Raw genomic sequence first — 16,109 nt, forward strand, 5'->3', positions numbered from 1 at the left:
CGTACTAATTAGGCTTAATAGATTCGTCTCGCGAATTATACTCCATCTGTGCAATTAGTTTTGTAATTAGCTTATGTTTAGTACTCCTAATTAGCATCCAAACATCCGATGTGACAGGTGTTAAACTTTAACAGGGGTTTCCCAAACACCCCCTTAGTCCATGATTTGACAATGTGGTGCTACAGTAACCATTTGCTAATGATGGATTAATTAGGCTTAATAGATTCGTCTCGCGAATTAGCACAAGGTTCTGCAATTAGTTTTATAATTAGCTCATGTTTAGTCCTCCTAATTAGCATCCAAACATCCGATGTGACACTGTTAAAGTTTAGCACCTCGTATCCAAACAGCCCCCTCTATAAATCTTGCCCTTCGCCTTGCTTGTTGTTGTACACCATCTCTCTTCCTTGCCCATCTACCCCCTCTCTCTCTTTCTCTAGGACTTGAAGCTTGCCATGTTCTTGCCTATTCTCCTTCCTTCTGCCCACAATCTTTGGATTTTGAGATGCTACGACATCTCGGGGCTTAGATTTCTTGATCCCAGGCCAGATCAGATCAAGGAACAAATTTCTGATGGATAGGAGTAGGTAGCTGATCTTGAGGGATCAGTTTAGTTTTTGGATTCACCGGCCATCGCCCCCTTGATTTTTTCGTTTTCTTAGAGATCGTTCCATCTACTGAGCTTTGGATCTAAGCTTGAGGCTTCTGTCTACCCAGTCATGGTATTTTATGCAACATATGTAGCCTGGAACTGCCCAAGGGAATGAGTGAAGCTGCCAGCATGATCTAGCTCTGGGTGATCACCGAGAGGAACAGAAGTTCGAGCTCTTGTGGTCATGCCTTGCTAGGTCATGCTGCGGCAGCCTCACTTCTTCCCATCGTTGGGCACATCACGATGAGTATTGTTTTCTGGGCAAAGGAGGTAGTACCAACAATTTCTAATTATTTCCAGCGTCTAATTCCTTGCATTTCTTGGGAGTTTCATTACTTGTTCTGTTCATTGATGAGCAGTTTCCTTTCCTTAGTTAATTCGCTACATGTTTATTGATCTGTTGTATGATTTTGGTCCACTTGACGTTGGTGTTGGTTCTGATTGATAGATTCACTGCTCAAAAGATTCAATGCTGTTAGTGTCGTCTGTTAGGTTCGGAATAATGATAGATTCACTGCTTAAAGATGTAAATTGTTGTTGGTGCATTCCTTGGCTTCATTTTCGTCTATGTTAGTCACCGTGCTGTTTTTTGCCGAACAAACTCGTGGTAGCTACGAAACGGGTAGAATAATTCTCTTGCGCAGCGAGGGCAACATCCAAAAATGCAGAATATTCCTTGCTTCCATTTCCTGCTGCTTTGTGGTCTAAATGCTAGTTTCTGATCCAGAGCTGACTGTGCTTGTGGTCCTATCCAGCTTCATTTAGTATGGATCACTGATAAGATCAATCATTTGCTTGTTTTGGTTGCGTCCAGTCATTGCATGATTTCTGATCCGACTGTTTGCAATCAGATGCTCCTAGCTTTGGCATGTAGCTGCATATCCTGATCCATGCTACCTGTTCCATGATTGCAAAAGCACATGATCTTGATTAGTTGAGCACCCACGATAATTCTTGTTTTTGTCTTGTAAATCCTGAAAAATATTTTCGTAGCTAATCGACTATGGTATTTAGGTTACGTGAATCCTCTTAAATGTGATGACATGTTCAGGTACATTCTTCGGGGGAAAAGTGTGTGGTGAAAATTACTTCTTCTTGGAGTGTGAAAATAATCTAACCAGAGTTCATAACTATGTCCTATTCCTCTAGCTTGCTTGCAGTACTGGGCAGAAATATTCAAATCTACAGATGTTTACCGTTTATTTATTTGAATCACTCCGTGTTTGCCTTGTTAATATTAATTATGTCCTTTATCACTCTAGCTTGCTTACAGTCCTCCAGAAGCACTCAAATCTACCGATGTTTACCGTGTATTTACTTGAGTGGCTCTTGCCTTGTCGATATAAGTGAGAACTTGGCCTTGCGCGGTCCTCAATGTTGCACATGGCTGTCGTGATCGCATGATGAAGTATTTACTAGTTTTTTTGTTCTTCAATTCGTCTGTAAAATTTCTTTGTATTTCTCAAATTCTTGTTTTTAGGGTTGAATATTGTATTGCAACAGTGTACGTATTACTGATTTCTTTGGCAACTGGAACTAGCATATTAGCTGAAAAACGATTGCATAATGTTACATCTGTTCTGATTTTAGTACTCTCGTGCATAAATGGTGCCAAAATCTGAATGGTGATGACTGAGATGTACTGTGAAATTTGGGGGAGCATGGTACTGACGGGCCGGGGGTAGGCGAATAGCCGGATATACAATATTGCTGCTGCCTGATGTGACCCAAAAGTCTCTGAATGCATGCGCTGATTAAGTCGTAGTCAGGCCCTTCAATTTTTCGGCAGGAGACCAGCGCACGGACTTGGTGCCGCTACATTTGAGACCTTTCACGGATACAAAAATGCTCTTTACTTTTGTGCTAGGTTTTGGGCTTGACTTGATTTGAAGTGCTAGTCGATCTGTTAGTTAGAGGATAACAGTAATACAGACTGTTAATATGTGATTATCTTGATCCTCTCTTTTTTTTTGCTGTTCCGTGGGTGCAAACGAAAGATGCTCGTCCCCTCCTTCCTTGGCCAAATTTTTTTATATGAAAAAAGAACGGAGTGCACCAAATTAAAGCTCCCAACTGAACCAGAAATTCCGTTTGGAGGGTGACATATTCTTAGTTTCTCGTCTTCATTCTTGATGGGAATTTGAATTCCTTATTCTGATAATGGAATAAAACATTATTATGGGGTTTTTTAATATTCATATTATAAATTTAGGGTTCCAACTTCTTTACTTCGCTGCTTTTTAATCAAATACAACGCGCTATGGCTAGTCATGCGCCCCCAGCTGAAAAATGGATGTTAAATATTCAGGTGCCTTTATTTAAGATATACATAGTGGCTTTCGTGGTTGCTTGGCTGACACTACTACCTTGAGGAAGCCAACTGGCCCAGCCTCAGGCCACCCATACAAACATTTTTGTCTCGATGATAACCCTGCAAAGAGTCATCAAAGCTAAAGGAAGGTAATCTGTATATAACGAGTGTCTAGCTACTCACCGTTCACCGTTGCAGAGACAATGGATCAAATTCAAAACGGCGAGGTCGTCAGCCAGCCAAAACATTTGATCGTGCCGCAGCATGCATGACCCGCTACCGGATGCCCCGTCTGTGAAGTCAGTGATCGCTTACAGCGGCTTTGGACGTGTTTTCGTTACCCTCGTAGAGAGCTACATTGTGTATCTTATGTCGTCCTAAATAACTGGAAGTAGGTTTGAGTAGATATGTGATTAAAAACAATAGTATTTGGTTAGAAGAATTAGCGGATGCAATGACCTATAATGTGAATATAGTAACAAGGGATAGATTGTTTAGGAGGGCTTCTTCTGTATAAGCCTTCCTAATCGATTATATTATAAACCTCTAAAAGATGTTTAGTTGCTTGTATAAGTAGGTGGACGACGTAGGAATCCTACATTAGAGACTAATGAACGGGGCCTTATAAGATAGAAAGAAGCACCTAACTTTCAGGAGGAGAGAATATGGGGGTGTTTGGATACAAGGTGCTAAACTTTAACAGTGTCACATCGGATGTTCGGATGCTAATTAAATGGTCTAAACATGAGCTAATTATAAAACTAATTGCAGAACCCTATGCTAATTGGTGAGATGAATCTATTAAGCCTAATTAATCCATCATTAGCAAATGGTTACTGTAGCACCACATTGTCAAATCATGGACTAATTAGACTTAATAGATTCATCTCGCAAATTATACTCCATCTGTGCAATTAGTTTTATAATTAGCCTATGTTTAATACTCCTAAGTAGCATCCAAACATCTGATGTGACAGGTGTTAAACTTTAACACGGTGTTCCCAAACACCCCCTATGTACTCTCCCTCCGTCCCAAATTACAAGTTATTTTAACTTTTCTAGTTTATAGATATTATTATACATTTAGACATGTATATCTAAGTGTATAATAAAATTTATGAATCTAAAAACCAAAATGATGTATAATTTTGAACTGAGGGAGTAAAACTAAGGATACTGTTTGTGAAATTGAACCAAGCACTCTTGTCTGTGCACTCTTCCTTGTGAGATTATTTTTTTGAAAAACTTTTTTTGTGAGTTTATAGTCTTATAGATGCAAGCAACCATTTGAGTTCACCATCAATAATCACTTGCCGGCAAGACCTAAAAAGGACGCCGGCAGGTCTGTGATGGACCGGACGGCGCTCTCTCTCGGGCCGGCGGGGTGGCCTGGCGGATGGCATGGCGGTATCAGCGTGGTATGTGTACGACCGATCGGTCGAGCAAGACAAGAATTAAAGGTAAGCATACAGCTGTATGCTACGGCCGCATTAACGCCTGGCTCCGATCGCTAGCTATGGCTCGTGTGTCAGCGATGCATTGCATGGATCAGATCAGCAAGCTGCAGCCCTGGTCCTGCATGCCCTTCCCTCTACACTACTCACAACTCACTCTGATCCTTCTGTTTTTACACACTGTAGTTCTTTCAAATAAAAGAAAATTAGTTCAGGGCCGTACTATCTTGTAGTATAGTGTTTGTCCCTTTGTTAAACGGCTATTGTTTTCTTCAGATCTCTACAGAGGTAAAACCTAACGAGTACTAGCAAACTTGCGGCAGCTGCCATGCTCGTTTTGGGAGTCGTTTCTAGTACGGATCCAGCCGTGTGCTACATGATAAAGTACGCGTAGCGTAGCTAGCCAGTGTACCACACGATCTAAGCTACGATTACACTCCTACTTAGCAGCGCGCGTATAGTTTATACTCGTGTAGTACAGCAGCTAGCTAGCTCGAGAGTATTCTTCTGTCGTGGCCATGGGTACGCGCGCCTGCATGCTGCATGCACCCCTCCCTCCTCGCATCGATCGCATGATCGCATCGCATGCGTGCTTCCCGCGTGCGCTGCCATGCATGCGTGCATGCTACCTAAAGCTGCCGCGCCGCGCACGCGCCGCCTAGGTGTCGCCGGCGTCCTCCGTTCCCCTCTTTTTGGGGAGCTCCTTGCTAAGCCAGCGCAACGGACCGCCAGAGGTACTCCATCAATGGACTGATCTGGAGCGTCCATATTGGATCCGACGGCACGTGCCGCCACCAACCGGGAGCGATCGAGAAAAGCAGGCGACGCCATCTGCAGCGGTGATCAGTCTCCGGGGCAGGGCACGGTGAACAGTGAAAGAAACGAGCCACACAGGTTTTGTGAAGAGGATCAGAGGATGGAAGGAAGGAATGGGATGCGAGCCAGTCTGCCGTCTGGCGCAACCGTGAGCGACATGGCATTGAACCGGGCTTTCATTCCGTCCTCCGACGGGCGACGGTCCATGGCGGCCCATGCGCGCAAATTATTGGTGACAATCAAGAGGAATGCGCGCGCACAGCGAATGCCTGACACGGCGGTTGCATCCAACACTGTCGCCAACAGTTACGCCCGTGTCTGCCTCCCACCACTTGCTCCTCCCGGTCCTCTTGAGATACTTCTTCTTCACACAAGCATGCTCAACTGGCAGCGCAATATGCTACTACCAGTACTACTACTTTGGGTTTCAGCCAGGTCTCATAGATCTTATCTGCATGACTGCATCCAGAGTTGCAAGCCAATTGTTCAGAGACTTGCAACTAAACACGGTCTGTATTCTCAATGCAATCATTGGGCATCTGCAGACAAGAAAGCATGCCCACTGGTGACTCGAGAGGAGCCGATGGCTTCAGCAGCTCAGGGAGTGAACCAGATCGTTATTGGTACCGAGGGGTGTTTGGTTCCGCCCCTAAACAAGTTTAGCACCCGTCACATCGAATTTTTAGATACCAATTAGGAGTATTAAACATAGACTATTTATAAAACCCATTGCACATATGGAGGCTAAATGGCGAGATGAATCTATCAAACCTAATTAGTCCGTGATTTTGACAATGTGCTGCTACAGTAACCATTTGCTAATGATGGATTAATTAGGCTTAATAGGCCTCCATATGTGCAATTAGTTTTATAATTAAACATATTTAGTCCTCCTAATTAACCTCCGACTCCGAAGATTCGATGTGACACGGACTAAACTTTAGGTCAAGCTCAAGGAACCAAACACCCCTTTATTAGTGATCAGTAGTAGACAGCAACCCATCTTCATTCAAGTTCTTACACCAAAGCAACAGCTAGTCATGCTCATTTAAACATTAGAAACCTCTGTCTTGAATTATAAACAGCGGCAGAGAACGAACAGTTTATTCAGGTAAACACTAGAACAAGACTGATGGCTTCCATATGAACATCGGTCTACTACGACAAACACCCCGGGGATATGATGCTACCTGAGCTGCTCAACACACAGATAACCAAATCAGTATTGCGCAGACCAGTCTGCAGCGCTGCCGACCCTGGGGATGCTGGTGTCCTTCTTGGCCTTGGCATCCACCGTGTACGTCGTGCCGCACACCTCGCCCTTGCTGTCCACCCTCGGCACCGGCTTCACCTCGTTCATCGGGTGCTCGTAGCTCTGCAGCCCACCGGACGTGGTGAAGAAGAAGCCTGGTGCAGCCATAGATCAGCGCCAAGGGATCAGGTATGAACGACAGAATCGTATATGGTGGTTGCTTTGCTGATTATTCTCTTACCTTTAGGGAACGGGGCAGAGGATTTTCCGCAGGCCTTCTTCACCATTTCATCGTCGTCAGACACCACAAGACGGCCATCGGAGTCGACTCCCCAGTAGAATGGGACGTTTCCATCGGCATCCTGCAAGGTCACCAACAAGAACCATCAATTGCTTCATGCATACCAAGAATGATCACGACGACCATGAATAAGTTAACAAAATGCAGCTGTATCCGTCCTTTCGGTGTAGGATGCTGACAAGTGTTATGCTAGACAGAAGCATCAAGAACATTAATTTTAGTGAAAACAGAGTACGATGGCCGTTCTTGTTGAAGCTGATACCTAACTAACTAACTAAGGATCTCAACACCTCAAAGACCTACATGTGTCATAGTCTCATTCATGGCCATGATCAATTGATCAGGAGCAGATACTATAATCCTATCTAGCAGGAAATTGATATTGGTGATCCTGCATTATTACTCTGTACGGAAAACTTGATGATTCATTCTTTGCAGGATGTGAGTGTACAGTTTGTATAGACCGTTTGTAACCAGCCCGTCAGGCTTTCCTCTCCTGCTGGCTCATTTTAAAAAAAAGAAAGAAAACTTGATAATTCACAAGTCGGCTCAAGAAACTCCGCATTGACCCAAACTGAAGCAAAACATTCAGTTATATATGTGTAATTCAAATTCTACGTGGATCCCAAATGAACTCACAATTTTGGATTCCTATCCACAGAGTGTACTAGTACTACTAGGCACAATTTTTTTTTAAAAAAGAACTAGCTAAGTTATTGTTGAAAATGTTTGCTCATAAGATGTGAATACAACAAAAGCAAAAAATTGATTAACTTACGGCAGCCATGAAGACCGACTTGGTGGAGCAATCATACAGAACAAATGCAAATTTTCCGCTTATGTCTCTCACGACTTGATCAGCCGGATAAGGACCCCTGTCCCTCAACGTCCTGTAAGCCTCAATGACGATGTTGACCTCATTAGCGCCTTTACTTAATCCATATTGCTGCTTGAGGACAGCAACGTTCTCAATTGTGCCCTGGAACATGCAGAACATGCCATCCACTGCACCAAACAACCTGCCAACACAAACGGTTCGGGTTAGGGAAGCTGCAACTCGATTAAAAGTCTTCAAGACACGGTACAGCATAATATCACTGAAAAAGGAAAAACAGTATCTGTGCCGCGCATCAGAGTAGCACTTTATCTAATGAGAATTTCCTGATAAAAGGATCAAGCGAAACGCCTGACAACGGTCATGTGAGCAGAGTTCCTGGCTCTTCAGTAACCTGATCAGGAAACTAGTTTAATCTGATTCTAGATGCTAACGCGTGGTTGGCCTGGACATGGTTGTTCGTTCCTTGCTGACTCGCTTCTGAATCCGTGCGACTGTGATCATATATTGATATCCTAGGCGTAAGCATCTCACCAAATTGTGTATGCTAACACGGGTACTAACTGCTAAGTTGAAGCAGACAATTGCATACAGGAAAATAGATAAGTGATTGATAATCATGCAGGATTGTCACAGGAGAGATGCTACACACGAGCAAACTAGACAAACACAATGACACGGCGAGGGCGATCCTGCACGATATCCGACAAGCTTACCTGGGGAGGAGCGGGCTCTGGCCGTGGGAGGAGTACGCCATGGCGCCGGACCCGCCGAGGTTGACGGTGACCGCGTCGGGGCGCGCCTCCCTGAACCGGCCCGCGAGCCCCGCCGCGCTGCCGTCCCCCGCGGCGCCCGGCTGCCGCAGCCCCTCGGGGCTCGGCGCCACCTCCCGGTCGAACACCGCCAGCATCCCGTCGCCTCTACCGAGCTGCGATCCGCGCGTCGCTCTCGCTCTCTCCACACCTCGTACGCTTCCGCTGCGAGCTTGCCCAATCTATCGCCAGGAGGATTCCGGGATGACGAGGAGAGGATCGATGGATGGCGGGCTTATATTCCGGTGGTACGTGGCCGTCGGTGGCCGGCGCCCGCGCGCGGGGAAGGCGGGAGAAGGATCGGGACTGATCCACACGGCGCCGCGGGACCCGCGGCACACCTGTCGTTGCCAGTCACCGGCCGCCGCGCACTCGTCGGGCGCGGAGAGGATAAGGACAAACGGGGATTCCTTTCAAATCAAAGAAGAAAAGGCAAACGGGAAAAAGTTGTGGAGGCCCATTTCGGGAATGGGCCCATGTAGCCATGAAACCAAAACAGCATCGAGCCAAGGGGAAACTAGTTTCTATTTCGTTTCGATACTCCTTTTCTTGACAATTGGAGTGAGAATAAAAAACTACAGTGCCAAATTTAACCATCTCGGGAAATAAATAATCTACATTTCAGATGAGTAACCATCTTGGCAGATAAATACTCTACATTTCAGAAGTTGAAAACAACTTTTGTACGCAGAGTTCCTGAATTCTGAATGTGTTTTAGGATATCTGGGGTACATGTGTAAGTTCAGGTTCAGAACGTCTCAAATCACATCAGGTGAGTTTCAGCGGCACGATCACTTCAGATCAGTTGCACAGCAGAGCATGGAGCTCCACATGATAACAATTTCCCACAGCAATGAGAAAATGAAAATGAAAGACAACTTAAAATAAGTGGGGAAACCAAGACAGTTATTCACAGATACGGTGATAATATGATATATATACAGTGAAATGCCAAGTTCCGAGATGAAGTAGTTTCTCACGTAATAGGTAAATCAGCAGAGATGGAAGGATCAAGCTATCTGGTCTTCCCTCCCTACAAGGCAGGCCACTCGGCTGTATCCTGCCATTAGTTAGAACTGATACACTAATAGCCTGCCTGCAACATGACCATGGTCTTTGCTCAAACAGTGTCGGCCATGTGAAACAAATTATGATTATCTCTGGAGACCATAGAGACATCTTAATCTAAATACTTCAACTCCACATGCTGAACTGAATGTGTTATATTAACAACTGTAAAAGATAGAGCAGTTCATAGGTTGAAGGACACCTGATCAGGTCCAGGCAGCGATATAACGAGGATAACAGTAAAGATACTCGGAGCCATTGTGATAAAACAAGAGCTGCTGATGTCTGGGTTTATGTTGTTTCCATTGAGGTAGGCTACCTTCTGAGACTACATGTTCATATCATCCTGAACAACTGCATTACCAGCCTCTGCACCGAGCCCCCCCTCATGCAAAAGGTCCTCCCAGAAATCATCATTTAATTCTCCACTTGGCCTGCCTTTCAAACGCTCAGAGCCACCGGAAGAAACACCTTGTTGAACCTCAAATCCCTTTGCCTCAACAGATGAACTTTCCAGATCAGATGGAACACCATTGGCAAGTGATTCCACTGGCTCTTGTGGTTCAAACACTGCATGTGACCCTTGCTCCAGGCTAGAACCATTGCCCATGCTATCAGCTTCAGGTCCCTGATCAATGCGGCGCCTCCTCTTCTTTGAGATGGCATCCTCGAGCCCCTTCCTCATCTCGTGCTGGGAGACCAGTTGATGCATAAACTCAGGGTTCTGCATTACTCGTGCCATGAATGCCATCATGTGCTGTTGCTTCTGCTCGGTATCTTTTAATTTCTCTTCCATGGCCTGTAGATCTGACTTTGTATTTTGCTGCTCCTGCCTCAGTTTCACTACTTCAGCCATTAACAGCTGCTTGTCCCTCTTCAGCTGATCAATCTCTTCATCATATCCAAAATGCCCTACCTCAAGGTAAGAGCCAAGAGATTGCTGATTTGGAGATGAGTGTGGAGGTTTCCGGCGCCTAATGTTTTTGAGCAGGTTCCGCTGACCTCTCAGAAACCCCTCATTAGCAAATTCCCATCTGTCAGGATCCACCTTTCTGAAACCCTGCCAAACCGATAGTATCAATCACCATTTGATGCAATGGAAAAGAAAATGTTCCATTGACAGAGAATGAACCACTCAAATAATTTCAGGTCAGATAAAATGACAAAAGTGTAACTCTATGATGAGTATCAACTATTTATCTTTCACCAGTTACAGTTCACCACATGTTTCAGTTTTCATGGTTTAAATCTTAAATCTATTAGCCAATGTTCTTCTTCACCCTACACCCATTCATATTATTTTGACACAAAGAATAGAAACCAGTTGCTCACCAAAATACTATCACAAGGCCAACAACAGGAAAGTAAGTATCAAATATATTCTGGGAGAATAAGAGCTCATTTCAAACCGTAGGGGATGGCCTGCCTGCCTGCCTGTAAAAATTGTACAGTGCATCATTTTTTAACAAAGTTGATGAATTTCGTCGGACCATATGGTGTCTGTGCAGTTCATATATGATCTCAACATCGATTGTAAGTTGTAAGAATGAAGTTAGCTGGGGTATGGGGATACCAGGTGCCAGCTTTACAATTTTTACAAGATCAGAAAAAACAAATTGCAGACCATAGAAGTTTTAACATTGAAACGGACCACTGCTTCAGGAAGATGAAGTCATCCAATTTTTATAGAAACACATATACAACATGCACTAAGGAGCAACAAGCCCAAAATAAACTACTTCACATGAAGGACAATTCTGCATTATTTTCTATTATGCAGTTCACAAAAGATCTTAAAAAATCAGAAGTTTCGGGATTGCTAGTAATATTAAGCATTCACAGTATCTGCAGTCTCACTCTAATGGTGATAACCGAGTTAGTCTAACATACTCTCTTCTCTACAGATTTTCTTTCCACCTACAATTATATGGTTATTAGAGTACATTTGTTGGTTTCTAGGTTTTAACCAACTCTTAGCTCGTGCTATCCTACTCCTAAGCGTAATAAGTTCTTAATCAATATTCAACTAGATCCTGATTACCTTGCTTTCATTACTTCCACACAAACTTGCAACTTTGGTTTCCCAGTTCTTATATGCATATAAAGAAAACGAGCACACACATGCTATCATGCTAATTGCTATAGATTAGTTCTTCATATGCACATGCTTTTCTGTGCAACAGAGCAAGCTACCGGTTTCACCTATTATTTAAAAATCACAATTGATGAATGCTGGCAATTCTCAAATCCTAACTGCAATTCACTCCACCAATAAGGAAATAGGATCTCAGGCCAATGCAAATAGTACATACGACCAAACATCAATGGAGTTAATAACTTACATAAGTGTTCAGCTGCCGAACGAAGCTGGAGAAGTTGTTGTGCTTGAAGTACCTTGGCAGCAGCACCGTCCCGAAGACATGAGGATCCCAAACTATGAAGCTATTATTGGTGGCACTCCAAGAGACAACAGCATCTGTGGTTGGGTCATCGACCATGTCATATGTCTTGGTTAGGAACGGCGGCGGGCCACCATCATGGAGCCCATCCATTGGCCTAGGCTGGCCGTTGGCAGTGACCTCCGACGGTCGGCTCTCCACCTTGACAGAATTCAACATCCCGTGGTTCATGGCAGCCCCATCAACAGATCAAACCAACAATCTCACCTCAGCAAGGAGCAGAACTAGTATGTAATATTGGTACACCTTTGTGCCCTGGGACCAGAAATGGTTTATCTAATGTTAGCACAGGCTGCTACTTGCCAACTGCCAAGCCTCAGATACTACAAGACACGGTTCAGGCGTGACAAAAGCAAGAAGTATGGGCACAAGAACAAGGTGCAGGGAAGCAGACAGGCGTAATAACCCCGGTCTTTTCACGAACACTTCAGTTCACCCCATCCCGACCCGCGCACACCTAACAGCAGCAGAATCACTCCCCCAGTGGACAGAAATCACAGCACTCGGACATGTGAAACGCACCAAGAAGAGAGAAGCCGCGTGACCACCCAGAGCCCTGACGCCAAACCAAAAGGGAGATCTCTCCGAGCAAGGTCATGCGCCGGTACCGCGAACCAAATCAGGGGGCATCGACGGGAGTTGGGAGATTTTGATTCCGGCGTGGGGAAGTGGAGCGGAAAGCGCTGCGCTTTTGACCCACAGCCGGACAGCCCCGAAAGAAAGCGCAAAGAGCCCCAAGCCCTCTCTCTCTCTCTCTCTCTCTCTCTCTACCCCTCGCCCCTAGAGAGCGAAACCAGCAGCACGGCCGCACCTGAGACCGAGACGGCGAGCTCGGTCGGTCGCCCGGGATCACGAGGGCGCGCGCCCAAGTGGCGGGAAGCGGCTGCCGCTTTGAGATAGATAGACACGGAAGGTGGACTAGGGATCCGGCAAGCGGTGGTGGAAGTGGAAACGCAAATGGGGATGGAAATTCTTCAGCACCTGGGGGAGATTTGGTAGGGAGAGAGCTCAGAACGAAGACGACGACGCGGCGACACGCGTCAGGCTCAGGTGGGCAGAGAGCGATGGCGGCTTGAGCCCACTCTCTTATCACGGGCCGCATGCGCATGCAATGGGCCATAAATGGACCATCTCCCGCGCTCAATTCGGCCCACATAACAATTCCTTACCCTCGAAGGCATCCGCATCGAGAAGGTCGTTTGTTTTGGTGGTCTTCTTCCCATCCACGTCTTCCAGCCAACAAACAACGAGCAGTTTGCTTTCCGTCTTCGTCCTGTCTTTGCCAGTTGCCAGTCGCCACCCGCGTCGTCGTTTCCGTCGGCGTGTGAAACCCTAGCGAGGCGATCTCAAGAGGCCAGCGGCGATGTGGGGGTACCAGAAGGCGCCGGACCTCGAGGCCGGCGGGTCGGAGCTGCTGTACCCGGGGATGACGGAGAGCCCCGACCTGCGGTGGGCGTTCGTCCGCAAGATCTATGTCATCCTCTCCGTCCAGCTCGCCATGACGGCTCTCGTCTCCGCCTTCGTCGTCAAGGTGCCCGCTATCTCCTTGTTCTTCGTCTCCTCCAACGCCGGGATCGCGCTCTACATCTTCCTCCTCATCCTGCCCTTCATCGGTAAGCCCAGCTCCCCCTCGGGTTTTGGGATTTTTTTTAATGAACTGAAATTGGTGTGTAACCTTGATGTGTTTGGGTCTGCTTTCGTTTGTGTGCAGTGCTGTGCCCTCTGCACTACTACCACCAGAAGCATCCGGTTAATCTGCTGCTGCTCGGCCTCTTCACCGTCGCCATCAGCTTCGCCGTCGGCATGACATGCGCCTTCACCAGTGGTAACTTATTCAGTTGTTTACTTGCTCTAAAATCATCGTTAAGTGTGACAGCGTGAATAAATTTATATAGTTGGTCTTATTGAGCATCTCGAATTGATTTTGAGGCAATAAGTGATTGTAGCAAATTGGAGCTTATGTTTGCATTAGGATTTCCCTTCTTTCATGGTCCTGTAACCGAATTATGGACTTCTTCTGGTTGGTATACCTGATCAGTCAGAAAATTTCAGCAAGTGAATGAATGCTGGCAATGAAATCCAGTCTTAACATTCTAGATCTGTTCTGTGTTTACAACCACAAGCATATAGTTGGAATGCTGGAGTCCATACAAGTTGATGAATGTTTCGGCCGAAAGAATGTGATATACCACAGAACCTGCAAAACTAGAATTCATCTGAAGTTCTCCCATTCATAGATCCATTTTTAGACCACAGGTTTGTGTGTAGTGTATTGGCAGCTCCGTAGCAAGCTTAGAAGCTTTAGATCAGCCTGCACAAATTGTGAGCAAACATGATGCTAGTTGCCGTTGTCTATTATAAACTTTAGGTGTAAGCATCTCTGTGATGTGCCCATCCAACACAAAGGCATTTGGTATGTTGCACCGTCTGTGTCTTTTTTTTTTAATATCATTGTTAGTTCTTGTTTAGGCTTTATTGAAAGGCTGTCCAGTAGTGAAAACCTTTATTTTTTTTCTCCTATTGTGACAAAGAAACCAATGAGTGAAAAACCTTCATCTTGTTTCTCCCTTTTACACGTTTATATTTTTCGAGCTCACATGCTCCGGTAGAAGTTGGAGTTTTGTTAGGTCTTTCTTTTAGAGAATAGAGATACATATCCTGTGTTTGTTTCTACCTTTATAGTTGTTTTTTATGGGCACCGCATAGCAGTGCAACTCCATGCGGTCATTGTTATGAACTTTTTGACAGTACAAACAAAATATGTCTATAATCTAGCCTAGATAAATTACATGTGTCTATTATGCACATATGTATAATGTCCTGAAGTTTGAAGCGCCCTTTGACATATTGCAGAACTATGAAATGAGACCAGTTCCTTTTGTCTGAAGTTAATTCATCTACTGACTGGATTGCTGCCATTTGTGATTGCAATATGCTTTGCTGATGTTCTCATTTTGAACATGTTTAGGTGTTCGTATCAATTCAAATTTTGTTCTCTATGAAGGAATTGATTGCAGTATGTTATGTGTACAGGAAAAGTCATTTTGGAGGCTGCAATTCTTACAGCAGTGGTGGTGATCAGCTTAACTGCTTACACTTTCTGGGCTGCAAAGAGGGGCCACGACTTCAACTTCCTTGGACCCTTCCTGTTTGCTGCTCTCATGGTGCTCATGGTGTTTTCACTAGTCCAGGTTGGATGGCTGAACCTTGTTTCCCTTGAATACTGTATCTTTATTATGCCATTTTTTTTCCGTGGTGGATTTTTTATGGATCATCTAATTACCTATTTGCTTATGCTGATTTATGATGCACGATACTAATAGAGCTTTTGCTGCACAGATCTTTTTCCCACTGGGCAAGATCTCTGTGATGATATATGGTGGACTGGCGTCGCTTATCTTCAGTGGCTACATCATCTATGACACGGACAATATCATCAAGCGCTACACATATGATGAATACATATGGGCTGCAGTTTCACTCTACCTCGACGTCATCAACCTGTTCCTGTCTCTGCTGCAAGTGCTGAGGGCAGCGGATAGTTGAGCTTGCCAAGCTTTCTCTTGAGAACGTACATTTGTGCATATCACAAATTCCATGAATGCTCATGGGTACTCCAATTTCTAAGTAGATTCTGTCGTTGCTACCGTAGTTAAAACGTTGTGTATGGAACCACCAAAACTGTTTACCAGCTTCTGAAAAGATGAAATGCAGTTTTATTTCTATGCACGATCAGAGTATGAATGCCGGTGTGCTGCACTGTGTAAAACGACCTGATTTTTTGTTTATTTTATTTTCATCTTCTTTGGTGAAGCATTCAAACGCATTGCTGAACGTAGATGCTCTGGTTTGCAAATTGGTATGAATGCACAATCGTGTATGCACAGAATCTGGTCATATCCTACCCGACGAAGTTTTCCAAATCTTCATCTAACAATGCCACTCCTTTGAAAAATGCTGGTAATAGGTAACTGGACGCGACGTGATGAAGACGCTACCTGTGCATCTGAAGTCTGCTATTTGTGAAATACTTGGCTAAAGTGATACTGTATGCTGATTGCTGAATCAGCATAAAGAGCCATTCACCGATTGGCGATCCTGGTGCCCACTGAATGTGGTTGCTTATTCAGTAGTCAGATATTGTTACAG

General features: G+C 44.9%; 3 protein-coding genes across 3 annotated transcripts; 1 reads left to right on the plus strand and 2 right to left on the minus strand.

Annotated features, from left to right (window-relative positions):
- Positions 1 to 6,184: 6,184 nt before the first annotated feature.
- LOC101771066 (stem-specific protein TSJT1) lies at positions 6,185 to 8,798 on the minus strand. The gene is made up of 4 exons (XM_004981380.3): positions 8,338 to 8,798; positions 7,565 to 7,805; positions 6,727 to 6,847; positions 6,185 to 6,640 (listed from the first exon to the last, which is right to left on the minus strand). Exons 1-4 carry the CDS (start codon positions 8,529 to 8,531, stop codon positions 6,453 to 6,455), a joined length of 744 nt encoding a protein of 247 aa, XP_004981437.1. The 5' UTR covers positions 8,532 to 8,798; the 3' UTR covers positions 6,185 to 6,452.
- A 497-nt stretch (positions 8,799 to 9,295) lies between these two features.
- LOC101771457 (heat stress transcription factor A-2e) lies at positions 9,296 to 12,935 on the minus strand. The gene is made up of 2 exons (XM_004981381.3): positions 11,844 to 12,935; positions 9,296 to 10,561 (listed from the first exon to the last, which is right to left on the minus strand). The coding sequence occupies exons 1-2, from the start codon at positions 12,129 to 12,131 to the stop codon at positions 9,830 to 9,832; spliced, it is 1,020 nt and encodes a 339-aa protein (XP_004981438.2). The 5' UTR covers positions 12,132 to 12,935; the 3' UTR covers positions 9,296 to 9,829.
- Positions 12,936 to 13,193: 258 nt separating this feature from the next.
- Positions 13,194 to 15,700, plus strand: LOC101771853 (protein LIFEGUARD 2). Its single transcript, XM_004981382.4, has 4 exons — positions 13,194 to 13,573; positions 13,672 to 13,785; positions 14,994 to 15,151; positions 15,300 to 15,700. Exons 1-4 carry the CDS (start codon positions 13,324 to 13,326, stop codon positions 15,504 to 15,506), a joined length of 729 nt encoding a protein of 242 aa, XP_004981439.1. The 5' UTR covers positions 13,194 to 13,323; the 3' UTR covers positions 15,507 to 15,700.
- Positions 15,701 to 16,109: the final 409 nt, after the last annotated feature.

This window comes from Setaria italica, chromosome IX (assembly GCF_000263155.2).
Source record: "Setaria italica strain Yugu1 chromosome IX, Setaria_italica_v2.0, whole genome shotgun sequence".
Classification (NCBI taxonomy): domain Eukaryota; kingdom Viridiplantae; phylum Streptophyta; class Magnoliopsida; order Poales; family Poaceae; genus Setaria; species Setaria italica.

Bases quoted from the DNA above. Each gene is read 5' to 3' on its own strand.
- LOC101771066 (XM_004981380.3), bottom strand. From the start codon at position 8,531: ATGCTGGCGGTGTTCGACCGGGAGGTGGCGCCGAGCCCCGAGGGGCTG. The intron at 7,806-8,337 runs GTAAGCTTGTCG...TTGTGTTGGCAG, and splicing joins CAGAGCCCGCTCCTCCCCAG to GTTGTTTGGTGCAGTGGATG. The intron at 6,641-6,726 runs GTAAGAGAATAA...TGGCTGCACCAG, and splicing joins CTCTGCCCCGTTCCCTAAAG to GCTTCTTCTTCACCACGTCC.
- LOC101771457 (XM_004981381.3), bottom strand. From the start codon at position 12,131: ATGAACCACGGGATGTTGAATTCTGTCAAGGTGGAGAGCCGACCGTCG. The intron at 10,562-11,843 runs GTAAGTTATTAA...TCGGTTTGGCAG, and splicing joins TTCGGCAGCTGAACACTTAT to GGTTTCAGAAAGGTGGATCC.
- LOC101771853 (XM_004981382.4), top strand. From the start codon at position 13,324: ATGTGGGGGTACCAGAAGGCGCCGGACCTCGAGGCCGGCGGGTCGGAG. The intron at 13,574-13,671 runs GTAAGCCCAGCT...GTTTGTGTGCAG, and splicing joins CCTCATCCTGCCCTTCATCG to TGCTGTGCCCTCTGCACTAC. The intron at 13,786-14,993 runs GTAACTTATTCA...TTATGTGTACAG, and splicing joins GACATGCGCCTTCACCAGTG to GAAAAGTCATTTTGGAGGCT.